This window comes from Podarcis melisellensis (genome assembly GCF_964234715.1).
Source record: "Podarcis melisellensis genome assembly, chromosome: 5".
NCBI classification, from domain to species: Eukaryota; Metazoa; Chordata; class Lepidosauria; order Squamata; family Lacertidae; genus Podarcis; species Podarcis melisellensis.
The window spans coordinates 15,732,307-15,757,687 of NC_138537.1; the positions used below are offsets into that span (position 1 = coordinate 15,732,307).

The window sequence follows — 25,381 nt, forward strand, 5'->3', positions numbered from 1 at the left end:
CTCTCGCAGCCACTTAAAACCACTCAGATGGAAACTGTTGTGACAGTTTTCAAAAATAGCTGGTTTATTTTCAGTTCTTAAATCTTTTTCTTTTGCTTCCACACACCTTAGTATGTCCACCAGTACACACTTGAGAGCCAGTGTGGTGTAGTGGTTAAGAGCGGTAGTCTCGTAATCTGTTGAACCGGGTTCAATTCCCCGCTCCTCCACATGCAGCTGCTGGGTGACCTTGGGCTAGTCACACTTCTCTGAAGTCTCTCAGCCCCACTCACCTCACAGAGTGTTTGTTGTGGGGGAGGAAGGGAAAGGAGAATGTTAGCCGCTTTGAGACTCCTTAAAGGGAGTGAAAGGCGGGATATCAAATCCAAACTCCTCTTCTTCTTCTTTCATAATCACTATGGCATTGTTCAGTATCCCTTGGTACATCATTGAGCCTGTTGTGTAGTGAGAGGTTTGTGCTACAACCTCCCTATTCAACTGAACACCTCCCTATTCAACTGAACCCTGTTTTCCTTTTAAACATCTCAGATATCTCTTGTTGAAATAACACTGCATTGGCTGAATGTGTTTGCTTAGGTAGCAGCTAGGATCCTGAGAGGGACCCAGTTTCACCCACGCTCCACTGCCAAGAAGTCTCCAGTCAACAGGGCTAATTCACACCACCAAGCAGGAGGAAGAGGGGGTGTCCCCCCCCCCAATCCTTGTGTTGTGGTCGGTGCTTTGGTTCCTATTCTCAAAGATCAAGCTGTAATCTGTGAACACTTCAGACACTACAGTGTTACGTGATTCCCGTTCTGTTGCATCTGTGTCTCATCTGAAGTAGAATATTAGTGTTTCACACCCCAGAAGACATAAATGGTCTATTTCAGAGCATTTCAGGTCTATTTCTTATCTCATTACGCATGATAAAGTTATTTTTAGCCATCTCACCCCTTGCTTTTTCCTGTAAGACCAATAGCAGTTGTTAACAGCTCTACCACACCTATCAGCCAATCACCCATTCCCACCACCCTTCTGAGTAATATCGCTCCCCACCCTCTCACTATGTATAAGGGTCTGGTGACTTCTGTTTCAGTGTATCTGAAGAAGTGTGCATGCACATGAAAGCTCATACCAATAACTTACTTAGTTGGTCTATGGAAGGAATTTTTAAATTTTATTTCAGAGCAGGCAGAGATGTGAAGGAACAGGAAGTGTCTGCTGCAATATTTCAGTGGTTTTACAACAGTAGAAAGAGAAGGCCCAGGTTGATGAAGGGCTGAAGCCCTTAAGAATGTGCGCTCTTTTCTACCAACAATAATGCAAACAAGGATGGAATTATAGGCAATATTTAGCTAAAAGTGGAAGTCATTAAGCCAAGCTTTGGGGGAGGAAATCTTATTTCAAGATCACGCTGCCTATTTTTAAATTAATATATGTCATTTCCTTGCAGGTTGCCAAGATATTGCCGATGAATTTCGAGCCCAGGAGATTGATGGGCAGGCTCTCCTCTTATTAAAAGAGGACCATCTCATGAGTGCAATGAATATTAAGCTAGGACCTGCACTGAAAATCTGTGCACGAATCAACTCCTTGAAGGAATCCTAGTGGAAAATAAGGCTTTAAATCACAGCTTCCACCATATGACAGACTTGTAATAAAACAGCATCTTAACGTTTGATATGATGATTACTGCTGTGTTTTGCTAAGCATCCTTTTCCACATAAAGACTGTTGGAGGAGCATATCTAATGTAATCTTCCAAACCTTCCAGTAGTTATCCAGCTTATCGGGAAGCATAAGCTGTGTTGGCAAGTTGTTGTAGTAGTCAAATGCAGGGCAAGGAGAGTCAGTGGAAAGCTCTATGAGGCTTCTGTAATATGTTGCGAGTGATGCTTATTCCAAAAAGGTGATTATTTAACATTCAAGATTTAAGCTTTTTTTAGAAAATGTAACCTTGATATAACCTTGATTACAGTTTCAAATTGTGTTTCTATACACTTTTTCCTTTGTAGAAAGCTTTTTAAGAATATGGATTAACAGAAGAGTCCACAGAGTCTGTGGAAGCACTGATTATGGTAAAATGCTATGCATTTAATTGTGCTCTTTTGAGTTTCAATTAATCCTGAGCGTATAGTTTGAAGGGAACTTGCAACTGACTTCCTCTTCTCTCATAACCCTACAGCTGCCCCACCACTGTAGCATTCTCTTTTAAGTGCTGAAGCTTTTCTGTGAACATGCAAGATATTTTGTAAATGCAGTATACCTTCCACTGTCAGAACCTTGGTCACTTGAATTCCATGTCAGCATAAGCATCCCTCTCATGTGTACAAACCTATGAATGTTTTTTGGGGGGGTGGGGGGGGAAGGGGTGGGGGGTATTCTTGATAAATGAAGTTGTACAGTTAGGTGTGATGCACATAATGGCAAAACTGCTGAGAGCTGGAACGGCGGTGTGGCACACTTCCCAGACGATAGTAAAAAGCACATACATGATGATTATTTGTATGCTGCTATGCACTGAAGAGGGCATTATGTTGTTATTGTTCTGGTTTTTTCCCCCTTCTTTTTGCTGGTTTAGACCAAAGGAGTTAATGTACACCTGTTCAATGGAAATGTGTCGCCCATACGCTGGTGTGCAACTCCGAATTATTGAATAATTCTCAAGGGCAAATTGGATCAGCAGACGTTTCTAGACTTCGCTTTCTTTCTATAGTTCTCTCGCCTCTCCATTTGCAGGTGTTCTGGTGGACGCTGCTGGGGACGTTGTTCTTCCCTCTCCATAGGGAATAAGCACTTTTTGAAATCACAATGGTTTTTCTTTGTAACATTTCCTCGCAGCCCAGTGTTATCTGCAGCAGTTATTCATGTTACAGCAAGGACCCTAAACCAATGGCACCAAAGTATTAAGAGTAAGTGTTCAGAAGTTTGTCCTCTATATCTGAGTAGGAGTTTGAATCATTCTTTGGAAGATCTTCTACCCCACCGTTAAGTTAGCATGATGCTTCAGTGAAATGGGGCCCAGTTCACTGAGTACTTCTCCTAAGCCAGACCCATTAACATGAATGAGTGTGTCATAAGACTAAGGGATCTCTGTTCATTTTAATAGAGCTTGTTCAAAAGAAATGTCTTATAGATTGTGATCATCATTTAACTGAATGTGAATCTTCCACAAGGGCTTATGGCTCAGTAAAATGTTGTTTGTTTTATTGGGCATTAACATTGTATCTGTTGATTTAAGGGTGGTTTAATTAGCAAAAATACTTAAGACTACTGGTTTTAGCCCTATTGGTTTTTTAAATCTCAAATTTAGGAATGCGTTCAGAAAGGTATTATAGTTAACCTTCAGCAATTAATCCGTTAATTATTATCAGAAGCTCAAAGTAAGTAAATTCTTTATAGTGTTAAGGAGAGCTACCAAACATTTACAGGTGTGTATGGTAAAGGTTCGAGAATTACAAAGTATTAATCATTCTCCAACTCCTCGTATTTACTGCGCATCGATTCTTTTGCATATGAAACATGCAAACATGTTATAGGATGCAAAGTAGTTAAAGCTGCCTCCAAATCATATAGTCTGGTTCTTTACCGAAATAGTAGTTGTGAAAAGCTAACTGAACTGGTTCTTTGCCTAAACAGTATTGGTAACTGTAAGTTCAGAAAACTGGTAAAGGTGTTTTTTTGAGAAAGCACAACAGGAGGATTTCAGAATTAAGAGCTTTCTTCCACATTTTGGAGGATGGACAGACATTAGTTGTTCAGTCCTACTCACATGGGATTTAGGTGGGGAACATTTGAGCCATTTTAGTCTCATTTACTTCACAGAGATTAAGGCTGAAGTATGATGCGTATTTATGTGGGAGAAAGTCCCGTTTTAATTCTGTGTGACAGTTCTCAGTAAATGTGTACTGGGCTGTAAATCATACGAATCAAAATATTTCAATTTAACTGAGTGCTACACAATGCTTATTTTGTTTTGTAAATTGCTATTATTATTTTTTTTTATTTTAAGTCTCTTATTTTAAGCAACTGGGAACTGGAACAATGTTACATCTCCTGTAATTATAAATAGAGCACAAATTCATATCCATGGCCAAGTAATTATTACATAAACATTATATAAATTGTACCAAATGCTCAGTTACTTTCATTAGCTGCACTATGTATAGGTTCACAGAGAATCCTGACAATAATTATAGAATAATATAGTATATTAAAGTACTGTGGGCCTGAGGATAAAAAGTAAGAACAGAAGCACAGATAATTCTGCCCTGAATAGAAACATTTGTTTGAGCTGTCTCCAACAAACCAGTTTGTCCTACAAGATGTATTGCTCAAAGAACCAGGCGCTTACCTTATCCTAATATATCAGCCTATCAGTTTGATCGGGTCCTTTCTCTCCCCTCCCACTCAGACTGTGGCAATGGTGGCAGACCAGACAGAGCGGCAAAGAAGACTGGTGCTGTGGCAAGCTGCTGTCATAGCACCACCACCCCTGGCAATAGCAGCCTGATACAATTGCCAAGCCGCCGCCTCTCTGAACTAATTGCAAAAGCTATACAGAGAAGTTTCTGTAGTATGCAACAGCGGACTGGTTATTGCCAAAAGGCAGTGCCTGTTGCTCTCAGCATTGACCTCGGGACAGTAAACTTAGACTTTGGGACAGATAAAGAAAGCACATCATCTCCTCCTTGTTCATCCCCTACAACTCAGCTTGTCTCTTTATGGCAATAGCATTCCTGCCCCCGCCCACCATAGAAGGTAATGTTTCACAAGCCATTCCAGTGTATCCTCTGGAGTTCCCTCCTTAATTTAACCAAGTTTGTATGCCACTTAATTATAAATGAAACCCCTAAGCAGGTTACAGAATTATACACTAATTAGTTAATAAAGGTAAGGCTTAAAATAATTCTTTTTTAAAAAAATAAAATTATAATTAAGGAGTTAAAAATATACATTATAAGCTATAATTACTACTTAAAATACACATCAACTTTGCATGTCTAGGTAGGCTTGCTTAAACAGAAAGGTTTTTAGGCTCTGAAAAGAGGCAGTGTAGGCACCTGCCTAAAGGCAATGGGCAGGAAGTTCCCAGAGTCTGGGAATTGCCACTCTAAAACACTGATTCCTAACAGCATGAAAAGGAGCACAAGCAAGTGAGAAACTAAAGTGGTTTTCAGAGCTTAATAGGCTAGTTTGGACCCTGAGTGAATGAATTCATTTCAGTTTGCCTTTAAGTCTTTCTTAGCATGAAATGGATATAATTAATATTTATTCTTTAAGATGGCTAATTTGTTAGGGGGCAGGTTTGTGATCTTGAAGACATTTTAACACTGTATGGAGCAACATGGACATGTATGGACTACATGGTATTGAGCTTCAATCCTGCCCTACAGTTAGGAATAGCACTTGGATTTCAGATTCCTTTAGTAGTGGCTTGTAGCATTTAGGGGATGCCCAGAAATAATTGCACAAGGCTTGTTAAAAGTGATCTTCAGTGCTTGTGTGAAAACAGCAGCAAGTGGAAGCACATTATTTTCTTGCAATTATCAGCACCATTATCAGCGTCAGCATTTCAGGGCTAATTTCACTTTACATTTTGTACTCAAGTACAGCTTCTAAAAGAACAGGATGTGAAATGGGGAGTGGTAATTTGCATTGGTTGGTTGATTGGTTGCATTGATAGTTTAGGAACTATTTACTGAAGCTACAGGCTTAGAATGGAGTATTTTAAATTTTAGTCCTAAGGTAAATACAATGTTTTCTTCTCCTTTTAATAAAATCCCCTGCCTCTTTGGGTCACATCCTTGATTCTAGTCAAGTGATGGCATTTATAGAAGTTAGAAATCTGAGTCGTACTTGGGCTGTGTCCAGTCACTGTTAGTTGCAAGGTTTAGAATCTAATGGGAACTACAGGAAACAGTTTGCTTGAGGGTGTTTGGGGGAAGCACCTACCAAGTCACACAGAAACTTGCACTACTATTCTGGGCAATCTTATCATTTATAGACTGTGCCACCTGAGCTGGCCACACCTCAGGTCTTCCTCATAGATTAGCAAGCATCTGCACAAGGACAAAGCATATTTCCCATGTGGGTTTCAGGCACAGACTGCACAAAATTATACTCCTGACACTCCAGATCACTTTTACATTAGATGGCTATTTTCCATATACCAAGCTGTAATAGAATTAGAAACGTCCAATGGCGCCAGATGTAGTAGTAGCAGCCAGCCCTCATCGCTGTCGGTTTAATGACTTGTCACAATGTTCAACCTTTTTGTACTGACGTGGGCTAAAATCCCATGATTGTAAACAGCCATGGAGACTTGACAGTAGACTTCAGAAGTGTGCAGTGTAAATATGCATCAGGTATATGCATCAGGAGTCATCTGCAGGAAAAGGGCATAGAAAACTGCCTTTTTATATATTTAAAACAAAATTAAGGACATGAGCCGGAGGGCTCAAGTGCCTTTCAGTGTTTGAGAATCATTTGATGATTCACCTACATAATCTCCCCATCAGTGATGCACCAAGTGATGCTTGTTATGTTTGAGTAATTCCATGGGATCACCTTCTTGTTGGGCAGTTAAGATAGCCAAGGATCAATGCCTGCTGACATCCTGGGAGTAAGGACATGTGAGGGATTTAAACACAGACTAACAAAGCTTGGCTAAAGCTCTTGTATATGGAGAAGAGAAGTGTCATACTTGACTCAGGCAGTATTTTATGAGAATGGGGAAAGGACATTAGCAATGGAGTGATGGCAAAGCAAGTCCTGGGTGCAGTTTTTATGGAAGTTACTTCACATCCTTCATTTTCTCTAACAGGATGGAACAGTCCTTTAAACTGCAGCTCCCTTGCAGCACTAAGTTAGATATAAACAAGCAGCTTACATCATATTTCATCACCAGTGTTATTAGCTCTTCACACAAATCTTATTAAGTAAATATTCACTCCTGAAATGCAAACTTGACATATTCTTCCCATAACATTTGCATGTAATTTTTTTAACCAAAAATGCTTATGCTAAAATATGTTCTTTCTGATGTTATCAGTGAAATCTAAGTAAACATGAACAGTTTACATTTCAGTAAATATGATTCTAATGAAGGCATGAAAAACAGATTTGTTTGCAATAGTAGGAGAAAGTTCCCTGCGTATGTCTGAAACTAGTCAGTTACAGTAAATGAAAGCCTCATATAGCACAAGATTTCAACCTTTGTTGTGTCCTAACAACTAAAAGATAAAAGAACCCCATATAAGTGGTCTACAAGCTGTTCCCTAAGTAGCCGTAGCCTTTCTCGACTTTTTCCTGTTGTTTTAGATCTTGGTTAGCAAACGGACATTTCAGTAATCCTTCCCCATTTCAGACCTTATGGGAAATTGTGATTAAAGATCCTATGATCAAAGTACTAAAGTTGGCATGCAGTTGGAGGAAGGGGGAGAATGTTGGCCCAATGTTGGTTCCAGCTAAATATGGTTTTCTGATGCCAGGATCAATATGTTCAAACTGGCACCTTAATTAAGCAAGATCATATGGAATCAGTGCCATTGGGGAAAACCTGAATACATATATTAACTCTTTATTATATATATAAAATCTCATTTGTATTAGGAAATATTTCTTCTGGATTTTTCTTTTCTGGAATTTTTGTTAATATTCATAGTCTTTTAAAACATCTGATGCTAGAGTACCTCTGTTATACTGCCTTTCATAAATCTGTTGGGTTTATAAATATGTTAATAATTCCTCTCTATGGGTGTCTAGTTATATAGATTGACAAAAGTACTGTGCCCTCCAAAAAAACCTATAGGATAAAATTGGCCCTATGGCCTTAAACATTTCTGACTCTGAAAAATGACCATTTTGTGTTCTTTACCCTTTTCATAATGGATGAAATAATATTTCTGTTACGTAAACCAGTAAATGGATGAAACATAATCTTAACTTTACTGCCTCTTCTATTGCACTAATATCTGAAAATGCTGTTTAAGCAGATAAAGTACTTAACTACAATTTATAAGCTTGTAAACTAAATTCTTTATGTTCTGAACCCCGTTTTTGTATTTATCCAGGGTAATTTCTCCCTCTCTTCTCTTTTGTTACATCTATGAAAGCCAACACAGAGACAAGGGTTATGTGAGGAATTAGCAAATTTGTGTGAGGCTGAGAGACAATGGGACTTTGAGTATGTTTCCATATAAATTCGTGTAAGATTAATCACACTTCCTTGTGTGCCTCCTCGAGAGGCCCAGAGGGTGCCAACACAAGAACGGGCCTTCTCTGCAGTGGCTCCCCATCTGTGGAATGTTCTCTCCAGGGAAGTTCGCCTGGCGCCTTCATTATACATCTTTAGGCGCAAGGTAAAAATGTTCCTTTTTAACCAGGCCTTTGGTTGATTTGATTGACATCCTATGCCCTTTTAAAATGTGGGGTTTTTTGGGGGGGTTATTGGGTTGTTGCTTTTATTTTGATTATGTATTTTGTGGTTTTATATTTTGATTTTATTCTGTGAACCGCCCTGAGACCTCTGGGTACAGGGCGGTATATAAATTCGATAAATAATAATAATATATGTACGTCTGTGTTTGTATCATGGAATGGTACTTCGATTTTCCTAAACAAGTGGTTTAAGCATATGTAGCAACAATTTGGCACTTTCATTGTTTCCAGTGAAAGTTTTGAAAAATTATCCCTCCCCTAATTAAGCTGTATCATTTTTACATTTAAAGAATAAGCCACACAGTGATTTCGGTAAAAATTGATCTATATGTATCCTTTTTATATAAAAAGCACTTTCATATTTACATAGCATGTGGATGAATTTTAGATTCTCATATTTGTTATGGTCTGTAGGAGTGATGTAAAATTTACTTGTTATTAAATCTGTCCATGAATAATCAGATTATACAAAGGATGAATCAAAGCACCTTATACTATTGCTGCTTCAATTTGCTTGTAATTGCACCTTTTGTTATTGGCACACCCTTTTTTTTTAATTGAGCATTCTTATGTGGTAATATTTGCTTCCTGTGGGGTTAAATATTTGACCTACAGCATCACCAACTTGGTTTATAGTTGAACTTTACATTGAAAGTGTGAATACAGTGCTGCAGAAATAAAAGCTACTTCCATTTGTCTAGTTTGATGTCGTTTTTCACGTTGAGGAAAGAGTGACAGCCACTGATTACTTTATTTCAAGTATGTTGCTCTAACACTGTGAAATAAAATTATTTATATACCGCCCTATACAATATAAAAACACAAAATATATAATAAAAATAAAAGCAAGAACAACCCTGCAAATAATCAGAGAGGGAAAATAGAATTTAAAACACACATACACAATATTTGTAATAAAACATATAAAAATACGCTCCCATCAGGTATCATCAAGGATTAAAAGATCAATTTAACTGTCTTTCAGATCAAAACATTTTAGCCATTGGTGTTTTTCCCAATTGCAACCATTCATAGAAGCTCTTTGATCCAGTGGAGGCTTCCATGGAGGGGCGCTAGGAGGCAATTTTCTATTATTCCCCCTTCTGCAGCCCTTGCCCCCATCCCCAAATCTGTTCCAAGGGTTGAGGAAACCTTTGGGACAGCATTTGGTGGGAGCAGGTAAGGTGGTATTGAGGGCTGCAAGAGAAAGGTGGAAATTGCAACAACTGCCTCCTTCCATCCATAGTAGCCTCCAGTGGATATGAGAGCCTTGAATGAGATGAGGGCAGAATTTGGTTATTGTTACAAACAACACGGTTGGGCACCTTTGACAGTAATTTGTCATTATTTTGAAGTAAGCACCCATACTAGAAATCCAACTTGGTAAACAGCACACAATTACATTACAGCACCACTCACATATTGGTGATCGCTCCCCCCACAAAACCTACAAAAGTTTACAAATGTCTTAGAATAATACAAACTTCCCCCAAGCTATTATGGTAACTCAATATTCACCTATCGCAGCTGCTTGCTAACAGATTAAACTTTGAGTGTTGGGCTTTTGAGTTTTCTCTTCCTCTTGGCAGCTGAATGGGGCAAAGCAGAATTTCCAGCTGACAAATGGATCCACTTCCCAAGTCTCTTCTGTCATTTCAATCTGGTGGCGCCTGACCCAAAATGCGATTCCAATAATAAAGCTGTTGGCAAAATAAAGCCAGGGAACGTTCATCTCTATGCAAGCAGGAATCTCTGCACCAAGGAACAGGATTAGCATTTGAAGGAGCACAAAAGGTGCCCAAGTGCCAATAAAGCAGATAAGAAGTCTTGTCAAAAAATGCTTCGCGGAGTCTCTGAGGCTGCACTCAGGCATGTAAGGGAAGAACAAAACAACCTCTCTCTCGATGGAAATTAGTTTAATTGACTTTACCATGTCCACAACTTCTGACCAACAGAATACAAGAACCAGGCATATGATAAACAGCATGCCTACCGTCAGCCAGTAGCTCTGGCTGCTGGTGTAGAAAGGGCACTGGTAGGCAGAATTGGAATGGCTTACCTCAAGTCCTATAGAGCTGCCTGGAAGATTCAGAACATAAAAGAGAACTGAGATCCACGTGAAGGCAACAGCAACTGTGTATAGTGATCGCCAACACATGTTAGGACGCTTGGAAGTTTGGGTTATTGTAAGGTAGTAATCCAAACCAGCTACAAAAGAAACTGGGTAAAATAAGATTCCATAGGCAAGGGCTGCTATCTGAGCCAGAAGACAGATATGATACACAGTAAACCGGACGCCTAAAAGCATGAAATCCTGAAAACAGGCGATGAAGGACATAGTCGCTAGAAGCACAAAGTCAACAAAGGCTAGTGAATTGCAGAAATAGCCCATATAACTCTCACGGAGATTTGGTTTTCGGACTTGTAACAAAAATAGATTGAGCATGACTTTCCCAAGCATGATGAGCAGAAGAGCTCCACTAGCTTCCGAATGATGGGAGGCTTGGCCATGTTGAAAATATGAAAAGGAACAGTTCTCACAGAAAATGGCAGCCATTATTTTGGATGGAGTTGAGTATTATTGAACTTTATTTCCAACGCATACCTAAAAGATAAAAACAAAGGTTTGTTAGTTATTTCAAGATTCTTAGATACATAATTAAAATAGCAGTACAAGCTATACATTAAAAGCTTGTTGGAATAAAATAAGCAAAAAGAAAATAAGAAAAACAAATATTACATACATGTTAACTTCCATCCAACCCGGTTTGGGTTACAGAAATTCTTATAGCTTAGTCACTGCTTACAAAATTAAATCTGTTGTTTAAACGTTGCAGGTATTAAAGTCCATCCACTGAGGTTTTTTTCACCCCTAAATTTACCTCAACATAACCCAGGAATTTACTCCAGTCATTTTTTAGTTTGGTGTTATTATGATGTCTAAGTCTCTGTGTCAGTCTCGCTAGTTCCATGTATTGGAATAGTTTTAACTGCCATTCTTCAACTGTAGGTGTATAAGATGTTTTCCAATTCTGTGCCAGTAAGAGCCTAGCCGCTGCCGTGGCATACTGGAACAGGGTTTCATCCTCTCTCTTTATCACGCCCCCTACCATTCCCAACAGGAACGCCTCCGGTGTCTTTGGGAAATTATACTTTAATATTTTCTTTAATTCGTCGTAGATTTGGTCCCAAAATCCTTTCACCGCCTCACAGGTCCACCACATGTGGAAGAAGTTTCCTACCCTGTTCTTACACCTCCAGCAATTGCTGTCTCCGGTTTTATACATCTTCCCCAGACTAGCCGGGGTGATGTACCAACGGTACATCATCTTTTCTAAGTTCTCTATAAGGGCAGCACAAGCCGTAAACTTCATTCCTTTCGTCCATAATTCCTGCCATTTCTCCTGTTCCAACTTATGTCCCAAATCTCTGTCCCATTTAACCATTACCCCCTTAACTATCTCATCTTTGGTTTCCCAGGACAGCAACTGCTTATACATTTTAGAGAGGAGTTTACTATTTGAGTCCAATATTTCTACCTGATATTTCGATTTTCTCTCACTCATGCCAGTTTTTTTATGTTCCAGCCACAGTGCATTAATCTGATGGTATTGAAGCCAACTGTTTAATTTCCCTTTTAACTCATCATAAGGTCTAATCCTCCAGCCCCCTTCCCGTTTAACTAATAGATCTTCATATGTCCATCTTTCCCCTTCTTGATTTATTTTTTTAAGTGTTATGATGTCGATTGGGGATAGCCACCAGGGCGTGTTGTTTTCTATCACTTTTTTATTCCTATTCCAAGCTTCAAGCAAGGCACCCCTGATGATATGATTTGAAAAACTCTTATGGGCTTTTCCCTTATCCTGCCACAAGTAGGCATGCCATCCAAATCTGGCATCAAAACCTTCAAGATCTAATAAGTCTGGGTTTTTTAGGGTCGCCCATTCCTTTACCCAGCAGAGGCAGGCGGCATCATAGTAGAGCCTCAAATCTGGGACTGCAAAGCCCCCCCTCTCTCTTGCATCTGTCAGGTGTTTAAACTTAATTCTGGCCCTTTTTCCTTGCCATATGAACCTCGCCAAAGTTCTCTGCCAGGTCTTAAAGCAGGCTGTTCCTCTAATTATGGGGATACTCTGGAAAAGAAACAGTAATTTTGGTAGGATGTTCATCTTGATCGCGGACATCCTGCCAGACCATGACAACTTTAATCTACTCCAGGTATCTAAGTCTTTTTTAATTTCCTTCCAGACCTTGGTATAATTGTCTTCTAATAAATTTATATTCTTTGGCGAGATCCATATTCCCAAGTATTTAACTTTTTTCACTACTTTAATGCCTACCGATTGTTCCAGCTGGTTCTTGGCGGGTCCATCTAGGTTCTTCACTAAAATTTTAGTTTTATTTTTATTCAGTTTGAACCCCGACAGCTTACCGAATTCTTCTATAATCTTTACAGTGTTACTAACGCTGTCCATTGGCTCCTCTAGGGTTAACACCAGGTCGTCGGCGTAAGCCTTCAACTTGTATTCCTTCTCCCCAATTTTTATTCCCCTTATTCTTAATGATTCCCTTATCTTATTTGCCAATATCTCTAAAACCGTGATAAATAGAAGGGGGGACAAGGGGCAACCTTGTCTTGTGCCTTTTCTTATTGGGAAGGGGCTGGAGAGATTGTCATTTATGATCAGGCTGGCCCTTTGTCCTGAGTAAATTGCTTTTATTCCTTCGAGAAAAGGGCCCTCTATTCCCAATGTCTTCATGCACCGTATTAGGAAATTCCAAGAAACATTATCGAATGCTTTTTCAGCATCAATAAATATCAATGCGGCCGGGATATCAATCTTCATATCTAAATATTCAATGATGTTCACTACATGTCTGACATTGTCTTTTAGTTGTCTATTCGGTAGAAATCCCACTTGATCTTTATGAATGATCCTCATTAGGGACTTTTTAATCCTATTCGCCAAGATCTCTGCAAAGATCTTATAGTCATTATTAAGCAGGGAGATTGGTCTGTAATTTCTTATGTCTGTTTTCTCTGTTTCGGATTTTGGTATTAACGTAATATGTGCTTCCCTCCATGACTCGGGAATCGTCCCTCCCTGCAAGATGTTATTAATGACCTCAGTAAGTACCGGTGCAATGTAGTCTCCTAATGACTTATAATATTTGGCAGTTAATCCGTCCGGGCCAGGGGCTTTCCCGATTTTCATTTTCTTAATGGCCTCTTTTGTTTCCTCTATCGTGATCCTCTTATTTAGATGTTTTTTTTCCTCTTCGGTTAAGCAAATCCCTCCACATTCTACCAGGTATCTTTCTATTTCTGCTTCCTCTTCCTCTCCCTTTTCGTACAACTTTCCATAAAATTGGACAAATCTTTTTTCTATTTCAGCTGTCTCTTCCACTCTTTGATCATCTATTATAAGTTTATTTATCACATTTTGCTTTTTTCTTTTCCTTAACTGCCACGCCAGCAGCTTTCCAGGTTTATTAGCTGACTCGAAATATCTCTGCTTCATATATTTAATTTTCCACTCCACCTCCTGTTCTAGTAAAGCTGAATATTGTGCCTGTAGTATGTTAAGGGTTTGTTTAACTCTATCGTCTCCTGGTTTTATCGCTTGTTTTTTTTCACAATCTTTTAGTTGAGTGAGGATCTCTTCTTTCTTTTGATTTCTCAATCTCTTCCTGTAGCTATTTTGTTGTATCAGGAGGCCTCTCATGACCGCCTTACTGGCGTCCCAGACTATGTCGATGGTCGTACCCTTATTCAAATTTAACTCTAAAAAATTCTTAAGGGTGTCTTTGGCTTTGTCCATAACCTCCTCATTTTCAAGGAGGTAATCATTCATCCTCCATCTGTATGGGCCTGAAGGCTTCTTTTTTATTTCCACAGTTATTGGGCAGTGGTCTGATAGGGTTCTAGGGTGAATTTCGCATTCCCCTACTCTCGTCACAATTGCTCTAGATACCCATATCTGGTCTATTCTACCCCAGCTCTGGTGGGGTTCTGAGAAAAAAGTGAATTGTTTTACTGCCGGGTTTCTATACCTCCATATATCAATTAGGTCGAGGTTTTCCTCAAGATTTGTAAAAGATCTTGGTAACTTCCCTTGGTTTATTTTCCCCTTTTTTATGTTTCTATCCATATTCGGTATAGGTACCCCGTTTAGGTCTCCGAGCAGTATTAATTTATGATCTTCCAATTCTAATAATATTTGCTCTAATTTTTCAAAGAATTCGGCTTTGTTTGTATTAGGGGCATACACCGTTACCACATTTAATTTTTCTCCCTGACAGTTGAGTTGAATTCCTACTATTCTTCCTTCATCATCTTTACAAATTAAAGTCGGGTCCCATTTTTCTTTAACATATATCACTACTCCCTTTTTCTTATTTATTCCCGAGTTGACAAATTCTACTCCTAATTTTTTATTTACCAAAATATGTCTATGTTTTTTTGCTATGTGCGTCTCTTGAAAACATATTACGTCATAGTTCTTGTTTTTCAAAACTTTCTCGATTTTATTCCTTTTATGTTTCTCGTTCAGTCCGTTCACATTCCAGGATAAAAATTTCAGTGAAGAAGTTATCGTTTAAGTTTGCAATACAATAAACTCTCAGAACCGTTCTACCAGCTTAAAGTCTGGCGCCCTTGTTCTCTAGGACCTCCTCCTCTCCTGCCGCTTCCCTTCCCACTGCGGCTTCACTCTTTTCATTTTCATCCTCGGTCCCTCCCTCTTCCCTTCCCGGTCCCCTCCCTCTCCATCTCTCTTGTTTTTCATCCACCTCCCCATCTAGTAACTTGCTTTCTATCCTGCCAAGCTCCTTCTCATATCTTCTCATGAATTTTTCAGCTTCCTGGGAATCCAGTAGTCTAAATTTCTTATCTTTATAGAAAAAGGTGATCCCTTCCGGGAATTCCCATCTATACTGTATGTCGTTTCTTTTCAAAATGCCCACCACCTGTCTAAATCCTTCTCTTTTACGCAACAGTCTTGTTGGTATTTCTTTGTATATAATAATGGGCCTCCCGCCAATTTTTAATTTATTCCGGTAACTTGTTTTTAAGATCAGATTTTTCATTTCCAACGAGTTGAAAATTACTAGACAGTCCCCTATAAATTTATTTGCTTTTAGGTGTTGGGGTTTTGTTTTAATTCTAAATGCATTCTCAATGGTAAGGGCCACTTCTTCTTCTTTTAAACCCAGCCAATTTGATAATTCCTTAACCATTTTTCCTTTTATATCCTCGTTCCTTTCCTCTTCCACTCCCCTAAATTTTAGATGGAGTTGTTTTTGTCTTAGTTCAGTCATGGCTAGGTTATCCCAGATCCGCTCTTGTTCTTTGTTTAAATCCCTCAGATCTTCTTTCATCTTTGCTGACTCCCTTTTCTGTTCCCTTATCTCTTTCTGCATTTTTTTGTTGGATTCTTCAATTATTTTAGATTTAGTTGTTAACTCTTGAATCTTAACTGAAAGTTCTCCTACTGCACATTCTATTTTCTTATCAATCATCTCCTGTATTTCTTCCAGTTTGGTTTCTATGTGTACCTCATTTTGTTTGAATTCCTCTTTAATTTTAATCCAGAGGCAGTCCAAGTCTCTGATCTCTTCCTGTTTTGAGGGTTTCCTATCTCCAGGAGTCCCTCCTCCCCTTTTCCCATCTCTCCCCATCATCGCTAAATCTCTCCCTTATCTCTCCCTTATCGGGCTCACACTCTTTACTCTCATGTAACGGAGAGGGGAGGGGGGGGGATTAAATCCACTACTGTTGAAGGCAGGGATAGGTTACAGAGAGAAGGGGCCGGGGACCAGGTGCAATAAAGAGGGACCAGGGCCGATAAAAAATTAAACAGCGATCAATAGAATTAACCCAAGGAAGGGGAGGGTAGGATGGGGTAAAGTGGGGTGTTTCCCGTCCGGTTGAATGAATGGAGGGGGGGGAGGATTAGCAAATAAACTCCCCCTGTAGCTGTTAGTGGATAAGGTTAATGGGTAAAGTCTTAGAGTACCATCACCGTCTCCCGCCGAATCCACCAGCCACACTCTTCGGGGTCTTCGGGAGGTCTCTTATCAATTCTCTTATATACGCCGACCCGTCCACCAGGGGGTGAGGTAATCCAGCAGCAGTAAAATATTAATGAAGTAAAACAATAAACTACCCCCCTTTAGTTTTCCAATAGTATGTCCCGTAGCACATCCAATAGAATGTCCGATATACAGTCCAATAGATTGTCCGAATATAAAGGAATGTCCGAGAGTCTATATTCAAGTCTGTATTCAAGTCTATATTCAAATAAGGCAGCTAATAAGCCCCTGCGCATCAGTTTAAAAAGAAACATTAGCGCTGTGGGGGCTGACCTAGAAACCTCTGTACACCTTATGGCACCAGTCTGTGATATTGTAGCCACAAAATCTAAGTCTAAAGTTCTCTTTCTCCTAATTCTTCACCAGTAATACTGGGCTTAGTACACTAGAAGCTCCAGCAGGTCTTCTGGCGCTTCAACGGAAAGTACAAAGAACAAAATCCCTGCTTGACTGAATGCTGAATAAAGTAACCAAACCGCGTCCTCCTCTTCTTTTAAATTAAATCAAAATTTAAAATCCATAGTCTCTTCTCTCGTCGTGGGTTTGTTCTACTCACTCAGTCGGACTGGCGTGTATCTCCTTCCTCATTCCTGCGACTTCGTATCAGCGCCATTTTATCCGTCCGCCGGGAGGACACCAAACAAATAAAATCCAACGACATCCAGGGTTCTCCCAGCTTTAACCAGCGTCTTTTTCTAAGTATACACACTGGGGAATCCGTCAAAATCCTATGGTAGTCCGTCGCTTTTCTCAGTGGAAGCTAGAGGCTTCTCACCACGGAGTCGGTCTTTCCCTGCTTGCGCTCGCAGATCCGCCACTCTCGTGACCTCTCTGACGAAAAGCCCGAAAAGTCGGCGGTCCCGCTCCCCGCGCTGCCAGGCGACCTATCCCCCCAGGGTCTCCCCCTTGGGGTTTTTGGGGTACGTAGAGCCCTTACGAAACCCCAAGCCTCCGTGGTGATCGAAAAAACCCGAGCTGGGGTTTTCCGCGCTTCCTCGCTGCCGCGACCGGAACCGGAAGTCCTCTGGAATAAAATATGTTTTCAAAGACTTCCTAACAACAAAGAGGGATGCTGATCAATACCTCCAGGGAAGGGATCCCACTACTGTGACGACTCCACCAAATTGGGTATACCTATCCATATTAAAAGATATTGCACAATCAACCCACTGCCAGAGGAATCCATATAAAAATGTTTCATTTTCTTATCCAGCAGGCTTTAAATCATGCCATATTCATATGTTGCCATTCTTCCATTTTCTCTGCCTTCCTCACTTGTCAGGAGAATGAACACAGAAAACCAAGATGTCTTGTGTTTTGCTTTCATCACATTTAGGAAAGTATAGTGGTGAAACTTTTGCATGTATGCAGTCACATATTAAATCCCTGGCATCTCCATTTTAAAGTCAAGTAGCACCGCTAGAAACACCTCTGCCTCAGACCTTTAAGAGACATTGCCAATCAAAACAAACAATGCTAGGCTGAGACAGACTCCGCTAACCCAGAAATAGTGCTTCAGGTAAAGAACTTTGCTTCTGGATAAGAACAGAAATTGGGCTCCGGCGGCACGGTGGCAGCAGAAGATCCCATTAGCTAAAGTGGTGCTTCAGGTTAAGAACAGTTTCAGGTTAAGAACGGACCTCCGGAACGAATTAAGTACTTAACCCAAGGTACCACTGTACTGAAAACACCACTGCCCTGTTTCTTGACGTGCACTGTCAGAAATGATGGTTTTGTTTCTCAACAAAGAAACCATAGCCCCAAGTGGGAAACAGCTCTGTACATGCAATCTTGACTGTAAGGCTCAGAGCTAGACACCAAACTTATTAACAAAGTTACTATTAAAGGCAGTCGGTTCACAAAAGCCTGATGGAACAAAACAGTATTCACCTGCCAGCGGAAGGACAAGGAGGGAGCCAGTCTAGCTTATCTGGGGAGGGAATTTCAAAGACTGGGAGCAGCTACCGAGAAGTCCCTCTCCCATGATCCCACAAAGCATGCCTGTGAGGGTGGTGGGAACAAGATCTCAAAACCCAGGCAGGTTTGTATGAGTCATCAGGAAACCATCCAGATCCATCAGCCTCCTGGGGTGCAACACTTATTCAGTCCCCCACCCCTGAGTTCCAGCAAGTCTAAACTTTACCAGGTAGTAATCTGACCATGACAACTGAACAATAGAAAGTTCCTTCACTCTAAGATCACCCTAATCTAATTCAGTGCAGAAAACCAAGACCAGAGTCCATTCACTGACCTAGTATTGACCAGCATCATGAGATCACAAGGCAATAGAACCATGGAAGGGTTTGGAAGCAAGAGAAGGACATGTATATCATCTAGCCTATGAATTTATGTATACCTCTCAGCTTTATACTGAATCAGACCCTTGGTCAACCAAAATACATTGTGATGCACATCCTGCAGGCCAGCAGAACATCATGATGTAGCCACTGTTCAACCAAGTCACTGATCTGGGTGGGTGCAGCCTTATCAGTCAGAACCTGCAGTCAGCAGGAACGAGGTCAGTGGCATTAACTCTTGAATAATGCAGCCTTTATCCAAAGAAAGACCTGGACCCCACCACCTCTGGCTCAAACAGTTGTTTTCAGCCAATCTTGTGTCAGCATTTCTATTATAAACCTTCCCCGCCCCCCATCCTGCTCCTCGCTCCTATCTTTTAAAATGTTATGACTCAGCCTAAAAGGCCTGGGCAGCATTAAAACTCTGTTCACGAGGTCAAAGCACAAGAGCCATTTTATTTGCATAGATTATTCCTATTAGAGGAATGCCATTGTGTTGGAAGGCTTAAAATGGAAACATCAGGTGTTTGTACTCTTGAAGGCAGCAAAACTGAGTATTTTCAAGTCCCGTTCCGCTGCAGAATTCTGTTTCCCTCAATATTGCAGTCTTACACTTTTTAAAAAGCAAGTGTACAATTCTCTTGATTTGATGAGTTTCACAGCATGAAAAGTTCTTTAATATGCATAAAAATAGAGGACTGTGAACAGCTGGGGAGTGGGGAGCAAACAAAACAGGACTACTAGGCAGTCTAACCTAGAGGGAAAGTACCTTCTCAGAGTCAAACGATCAACCAAAGCTTCCTTCCTCATACCCACACCACCTTGTGTCTCTTAAAATTCAAGGCAGCTTACAAATTTACCATTATTAAACAGAAGCATTACTGTCCAAAGCAGGGCCACACAATAACCCTTTCAACAAAGCAGTTCAGTATGACTATTCCCATACTCTAGATAGGGTGAATAATGATGAAACATTGACTTTAAATTTTCCCCATTTATTTTATTTAACAAAACTTAAACTCCAGACAAGACTGAGGCACTGTTAGTAAGTGGTTCTCTAAACCAGAGGGGTTGGATACGGCCGGCTCTGGGTGGGGTAACATTCCCTCCAAATGAGTAGGTACATAGCTTGCATGTACTTCTAGACCTGTTACGGTTGCTTAAGGTTCAGGTGGCCTCAGTGGCACAGAATGCCTTCCACCAGCTTTTTAGTGATGATGCAGCTGTGCCCCTATCTGGACTGGGATAGTCTTAACATCAGTTGTCTATGCTCTGGTATCCTCTAGGTTGGATTGCTGCAATGCATTCTATGTTGGGCTGCCTTTGAAGACATTGCAGCAATTGCAGATGGCACAGAATTTGGCAGCTAGATTGTTGACAGGGACAGAACAGTCTGGACATATAATACCAATTCTGGAACAACTGCATTAGCTACCAGTTAGTTTCCTGGCTCAATTTAAAGTGCTGATTTAACTTATAAAGCCTTCTGTGTTTATTTATTGTGTTTATTGTAATTGCGTTTAGTATTTTTGATGCTCTAGTATTTATTATTCTCTTTGCCCTACTGCTGAACTCAGGGTCTCCCTGTCCTAAGGAGAAATAAGAAAGTGATCCATGACAGACAAAGACTATCATGTGTAAGAGCCATTATGGAATAGCATCATCATTCATGGCTGTCACCATAAATTTCCATAGTGAAAAAGCAAATGATTGTGGCTTGTCTTTTCTTCACCAATATGATCAGCCGCTGCAAAAGCAACAAATGAGGCTCCAGCTATGTTGTCTCCTTGGCATGCATGTATCACTTCTTTGGATCCTGACCAAATGCTTATTTTGTTTTGCCTTGTTTTGTTTTGTTTGATTTGATTTGCAAGCAGATTGTAGGGGAGTAGGAAGAGGCTGGATACATTCAATCTGTTGCTTTCATGGCTAAAGCAGATTGGTTATGACCGAGTTTGCAGCTGTCAATTTTTCTTCAGTTTACTTTAACTTCTGATTCATCTCTTGAATGTTTAAACAAATCAAAGGTTATCTCATTGTATACTGACTGTATGGATAGGCTCTGAATTAACTTGTTGGATAGGGAAAGACAGTTGACCTGACCAGGCAAGATTTTGGACGTTTTACTAGATATCCTCCTTTTTAGAGAAAATGGTCTATTTACTAGATGAGAATGAACGCTTACATTACACACAGCACATGATGGTTCCTGTGCTTTCATTTATATTAACATCTCAATGCTGGGTAAATGTCATAAGAAGTACGGTAGCTGATTGAGACCATTTTGATCTTCACCCTGGTAAGGCCTCCAGCATTTTATATAAGGAACTCCAAGGACCAAGTGTGTTTAAAAACAAGGTTCTCCAAGGTAGCTTTCTATGCAATGCTACTGCTTCCATACATAGGGCGAGCTACACAGACACAACTTTTCAGTCTCAGTGCAATGGATGTGAGAATGGTGTTATGAGGAAAGGTTTGGATTTGTTAGGCAATGGGGAATATTCTAGGGCAGACTAGGCCTGCATAAAAGGGATGGCTCCATTTGCACTAGGATGGAAACACCATTGGCACTTAAACCTGCTCTGCGACCTTTTTTATTTTACCTGCTCTGGAGGGAAGTCATCAGGAACTGAGGAGGGTCCAGCTCAGAACCCATCTCCGGGGGGGCCCCCATGATGAAGATGATAAAATTAATGTTAATTTAAATCAGGAGACATAGAACCCACCACTGTGAGTGCAAGGGCACAAGTTAGCAATTTAGAGAGGCCAAAACAAAATACATTGGTCTTAGACACCTGGTAGAATGGAGAGAACCAGTGAGATATGGCTGTTTCTAGATATAATAGGAGGGAAATGGTGAAAGATTTAAACGATCAGAAGAGAAACCAGAGTATTTAATACTCTCAATATATGCAAAATAATATATTTGTCCTTCACATAAAAGGAAAGGAATGGGAATTAACAAATATTGGATTAATAATCCTTGAAGCAGAATGGATGTGGGCATTAAAAATATTCCAAAAATGTGGCTAGACTTTTATATGCACAAGATGGAATTATTCATCATTACCTACCATGGAGGAATGATTGTTAACATTATTGGACTTAATTGAGATGGCGAAGTTGGCATGTTTAATCAGAGAAAAATCATTGTTAATATTTACTGAAGATTGGAAACTCCTTATAGACTTTTTGTGTGAAAAAGGAAATCAACTTATGATATTTGAGGATTGAATATTGATTTAGAGAAAGTAGAATTGTTGGGTGTTGTCTTGAAGTAGATGTTTTGATATATATTAGTAACAAGAAGCCGAAAGCACCAGCCTGAAGATGACGAGTGAGACCTCGTCGAAACGTTGCCTAGACACCCCAACTTTTACACGGGAAGACACCCGAGGACACCAAAACCTGCATTCCTGTACCCGTGAAAATCTACGAAAGCATATATATATATATATATATGCAGGTTTTGGTGTCCTCGGGTGTCTTCCCGTGTAAAAGTTGGGGTGTCTAGGCGACGTTTCGACGAGGTCTCACTCGTCATCTTCAGGCTGGTGCTTTCGGCTTCTTGTTACTGGAACAGAGCAGGATCTGTGTTTGAGTTCCTATAAATACTGTTGAGGGGGTGTGGTGTATAGCCTCCAATGTTCTGGGCAGAGAGGAAGTTCCCAGGCTAGTGTGCCTTTTCTTCTTTTGTTCCTTAATTACTTGAGGGATATCTTGAGTGATTTCTTGAGTGATATCCTGAGTACCACTTAGGTGGGTCATTAGGTGTGGATTAGTTGCTAAAGTCTTTGTGTCTTGACCTCTTGAACTTTGTGAAGAGTTTTTCTGAGAAGATGGCTGTACTGCACTTAGTTGTGCTCTGGCTTGGCTTCGTGTATAGGGGCGAGCTGTGGTTTTGTGGCCTGTGTCAGCCAGATCTGTGTAGGGATTGCAGGGGGGTGCAGCATCCGGAGGTGCCACCATGGTTTGGCTACTGGATGGTGTCTGTAATTTATCTGTGGAGAGGGTCTGGGTTTGGGTCTGGTGTGGTTGATTGGTGATGGCGTTCTGTGTGCCTCTGGATCTGGTGTCAGTTTTTGTGGGGAGGGCTAATTTCCAGATGTCTGGCAAGCGGGATGTGTCGTCACGCTTGTTCATGTTGTGAGGGTGTTTCTCTATCTCGATGGCTTCCATGATTATTCTCTTGTGGTGATGTTCCATGTTAAAGAGCAATTTGGAATCTGCAAAATTAATTTCGTGTCCTGTTTCTTTCATGTGTTGGAAAAGAGAGGAAGTTTTTTCTTCTTTTTTGACGGCATTCTTGTGTTCTGCGATACGTGCATTTATTCGTCTGTTTGTTTGTCCAATGTACGTGGCTGGGCAGACTTTGCAGGGTATTTCATAGACCCCTTGGTTTTCCAACTGGATTTTATCCTTGCAGTACAGCCATCTTCTCAGAAAAACTCTTCACAAAGTTCAAGAGGTCAAGACACAAAGACTTTAGCAACTAATCCACACCTAATGACCCACCTAAGTGGTACTCAGGATATCACTCAAGAAATCACTCAAGATATCCCTCAAGTAATTAAGGAACAAAAGAAGAAAAGGCACACTAGCCTGGGAACTTCCTCTCTGCCCAGAACATTGGAGGCTATACACCACACCCCCTCAACAGTATTTATAGGAACTCAAACACAGATCCTGCTCTGTTCCAGTAACAAGAAGCCGAAAGCACCAGCCTGAAGATGACGAGTGAGACCTCGTCGAAACGTCGCCTAGACACCCCAACTTTTACACGGGAAGACACCCGAGGACACCAAAACCTGCATTCCTGTACCCGTGAAAATCTACGAAAGCAAATATATATATATATATATATATATATATATATATATATATATATAAAAATTCCACACAGGATTAGTAAAACCTTTGGCCAAAACATGCATTGCTGGAGGTATAACAGAATTAAGGTGTATTTAATACATTTTTTTGGATTTGTACAAAAATAATGCCTTTCTGGGAAGAAGGACTGAATCTTACACAAACAAGTGATCTCACAGAAAAGATCACACTTTCCACAAATGGGCATGTTATGCAATTGGAAAGTCAGTCACATAGTAGGATGTTCTGGGGTATAAGAAGTGAAGCCTGTAGATAGGATTGGGGACAATGGGCAAACTGCAATTACATTAGCAATGCAAGGAATTTGCTATGCAACCTGTTGGAATCCTTTGGGAAATGAATATGTAATCTCAGCCAAAAAACAATCCATCAGGCTTTAACTATTCAGTGGCTGCTGATACTGAATAATTCAACACAGCATCTAATAGGACATTCTAAAAGGAATGACACCAAATAACCATTGGATGTACTGATTCCTTTCTAAGCCAAATTACTGTCAAGGCCAGGGTATGTGTGCAATATATATGATTATTATTACTATGTCTCATTTTTAAAGATACATATTTAGAATGTTTTTTTAAAGGACCACTTACCTAACTAAAACATCAAGCAAAGAAACTGAAGAGGAAATACAAGACAAAACTTTTACAGAAAGACACTACTGATATCTTTCCCACCTCACAAATGTATGATTAAAAAGCAGTAAATAAATGTGAACATATTATACTCATAGGGTTGTTTCCGGCATTAATCATACTCACAGACCCACTAAAATTAATGGACATGGTTAATTTAGATCCATTAATTTGAATGGTCCTACTCTGAGTAGAATTTAGTTGCATACAATGCATAATATGTGCTGAAAGACTACTTATGCCATAGAACACCACAAATAAACAATACTACATACACACATTTCATATTCCAGAAAACAGTTCTGCAATGTCCCATTGAGTTCAACGAGGTACAGGTACCAGTAAATGGGTACAGGATTATAGTCTTAGTCCCATGCTCAAATCCAACAGCTGGTATAATCGCTTCAAAAGCAGGCACTGAAAGAGTTGGAAAAATTCAGTCTTCAACCACACATGGATACAGAAGACTATGGAACAGAATGTTATGCAATTCTGAGTATGTGTCCTTGGGGCGCCTACACAAGATGTGGCATTTTTAGTTCAGGTTAAGTAATCCAGACTACCCACTACACCCATGAACATAGATATGGTTCATACTTTTACCCAGGGCCATCCTACACTAGCCTTGTGAAAAAGTGGTGCGAGTCCCTCCATTCACCAAACAGATAAATTAAGAAAATAAGTTACAGATAGGTAGCCATGTTGGTCTGCCATAGTCAAAACAAAAAAAAATCCTTCCAGTAGCACCTTAAAGACCAACTAAGTTAGTTCTTGGTATGAGCTTTCGTGTGCATGAAGAAGTGTGCATGCACACGAAAGCTCATACCAAGAACTAACTTAGTTGGTCTTTAAGGTGCTACTGGAAGGAATTTTTTTTGTTAAGAAAATAAGAAAAGCTCTGCTGGATCAGGCCAAATGCCTATAAAGTCCAGGTTTATGCTCCCACTGTAACCAACCAGATACCTATGAGAAGCTCACAAATAGGAGTGTGACAGCACTCCCCCACATGTTGCCTTCAGTACTGAGGGTGATAAACGGCCAT

The 25,381-nt window shown here is 40.2% G+C and overlaps 2 protein-coding genes across 10 annotated transcripts in view; one reads left to right on the forward strand and one right to left on the reverse strand.

The window, feature by feature from the left end:
• PHC3 (polyhomeotic homolog 3) overlaps positions 1-9,120 on the forward strand; it is a 52,927-nt gene extending 43,807 nt beyond the window's left edge. For all 7 annotated transcript variants that reach the window (XM_081910868.1, XM_081910867.1, XM_081910870.1 and 4 more), the window contains one exon: positions 1,433-9,120. In XM_081910868.1, the coding sequence (XP_081766994.1) occupies positions 1,433-1,587 (155 nt within the window). In that variant the 3' untranslated portion in view covers positions 1,588-9,120. The remainder of the gene's footprint in view (positions 1-1,432) is intronic.
• The window catches only part of GPR160 (G protein-coupled receptor 160), a 52,618-nt gene continuing 29,577 nt past the window's right edge, over positions 2,341-25,381 (reverse strand). For 2 of the 3 annotated variants that reach the window (XM_081911337.1, XM_081911336.1), the window contains exon 2: positions 2,341-11,025. In XM_081911337.1, coding sequence (XP_081767463.1) covers positions 9,955-10,977 — 1,023 coding nt within the window. In that variant the 5' untranslated portion in view covers positions 10,978-11,025 and the 3' untranslated portion in view covers positions 2,341-9,954. Of the gene's footprint in view, positions 11,026-24,618; positions 24,641-25,381 lie in introns of those variants that run through there. The other variant, XM_081911338.1, reaches the window with a different exon arrangement.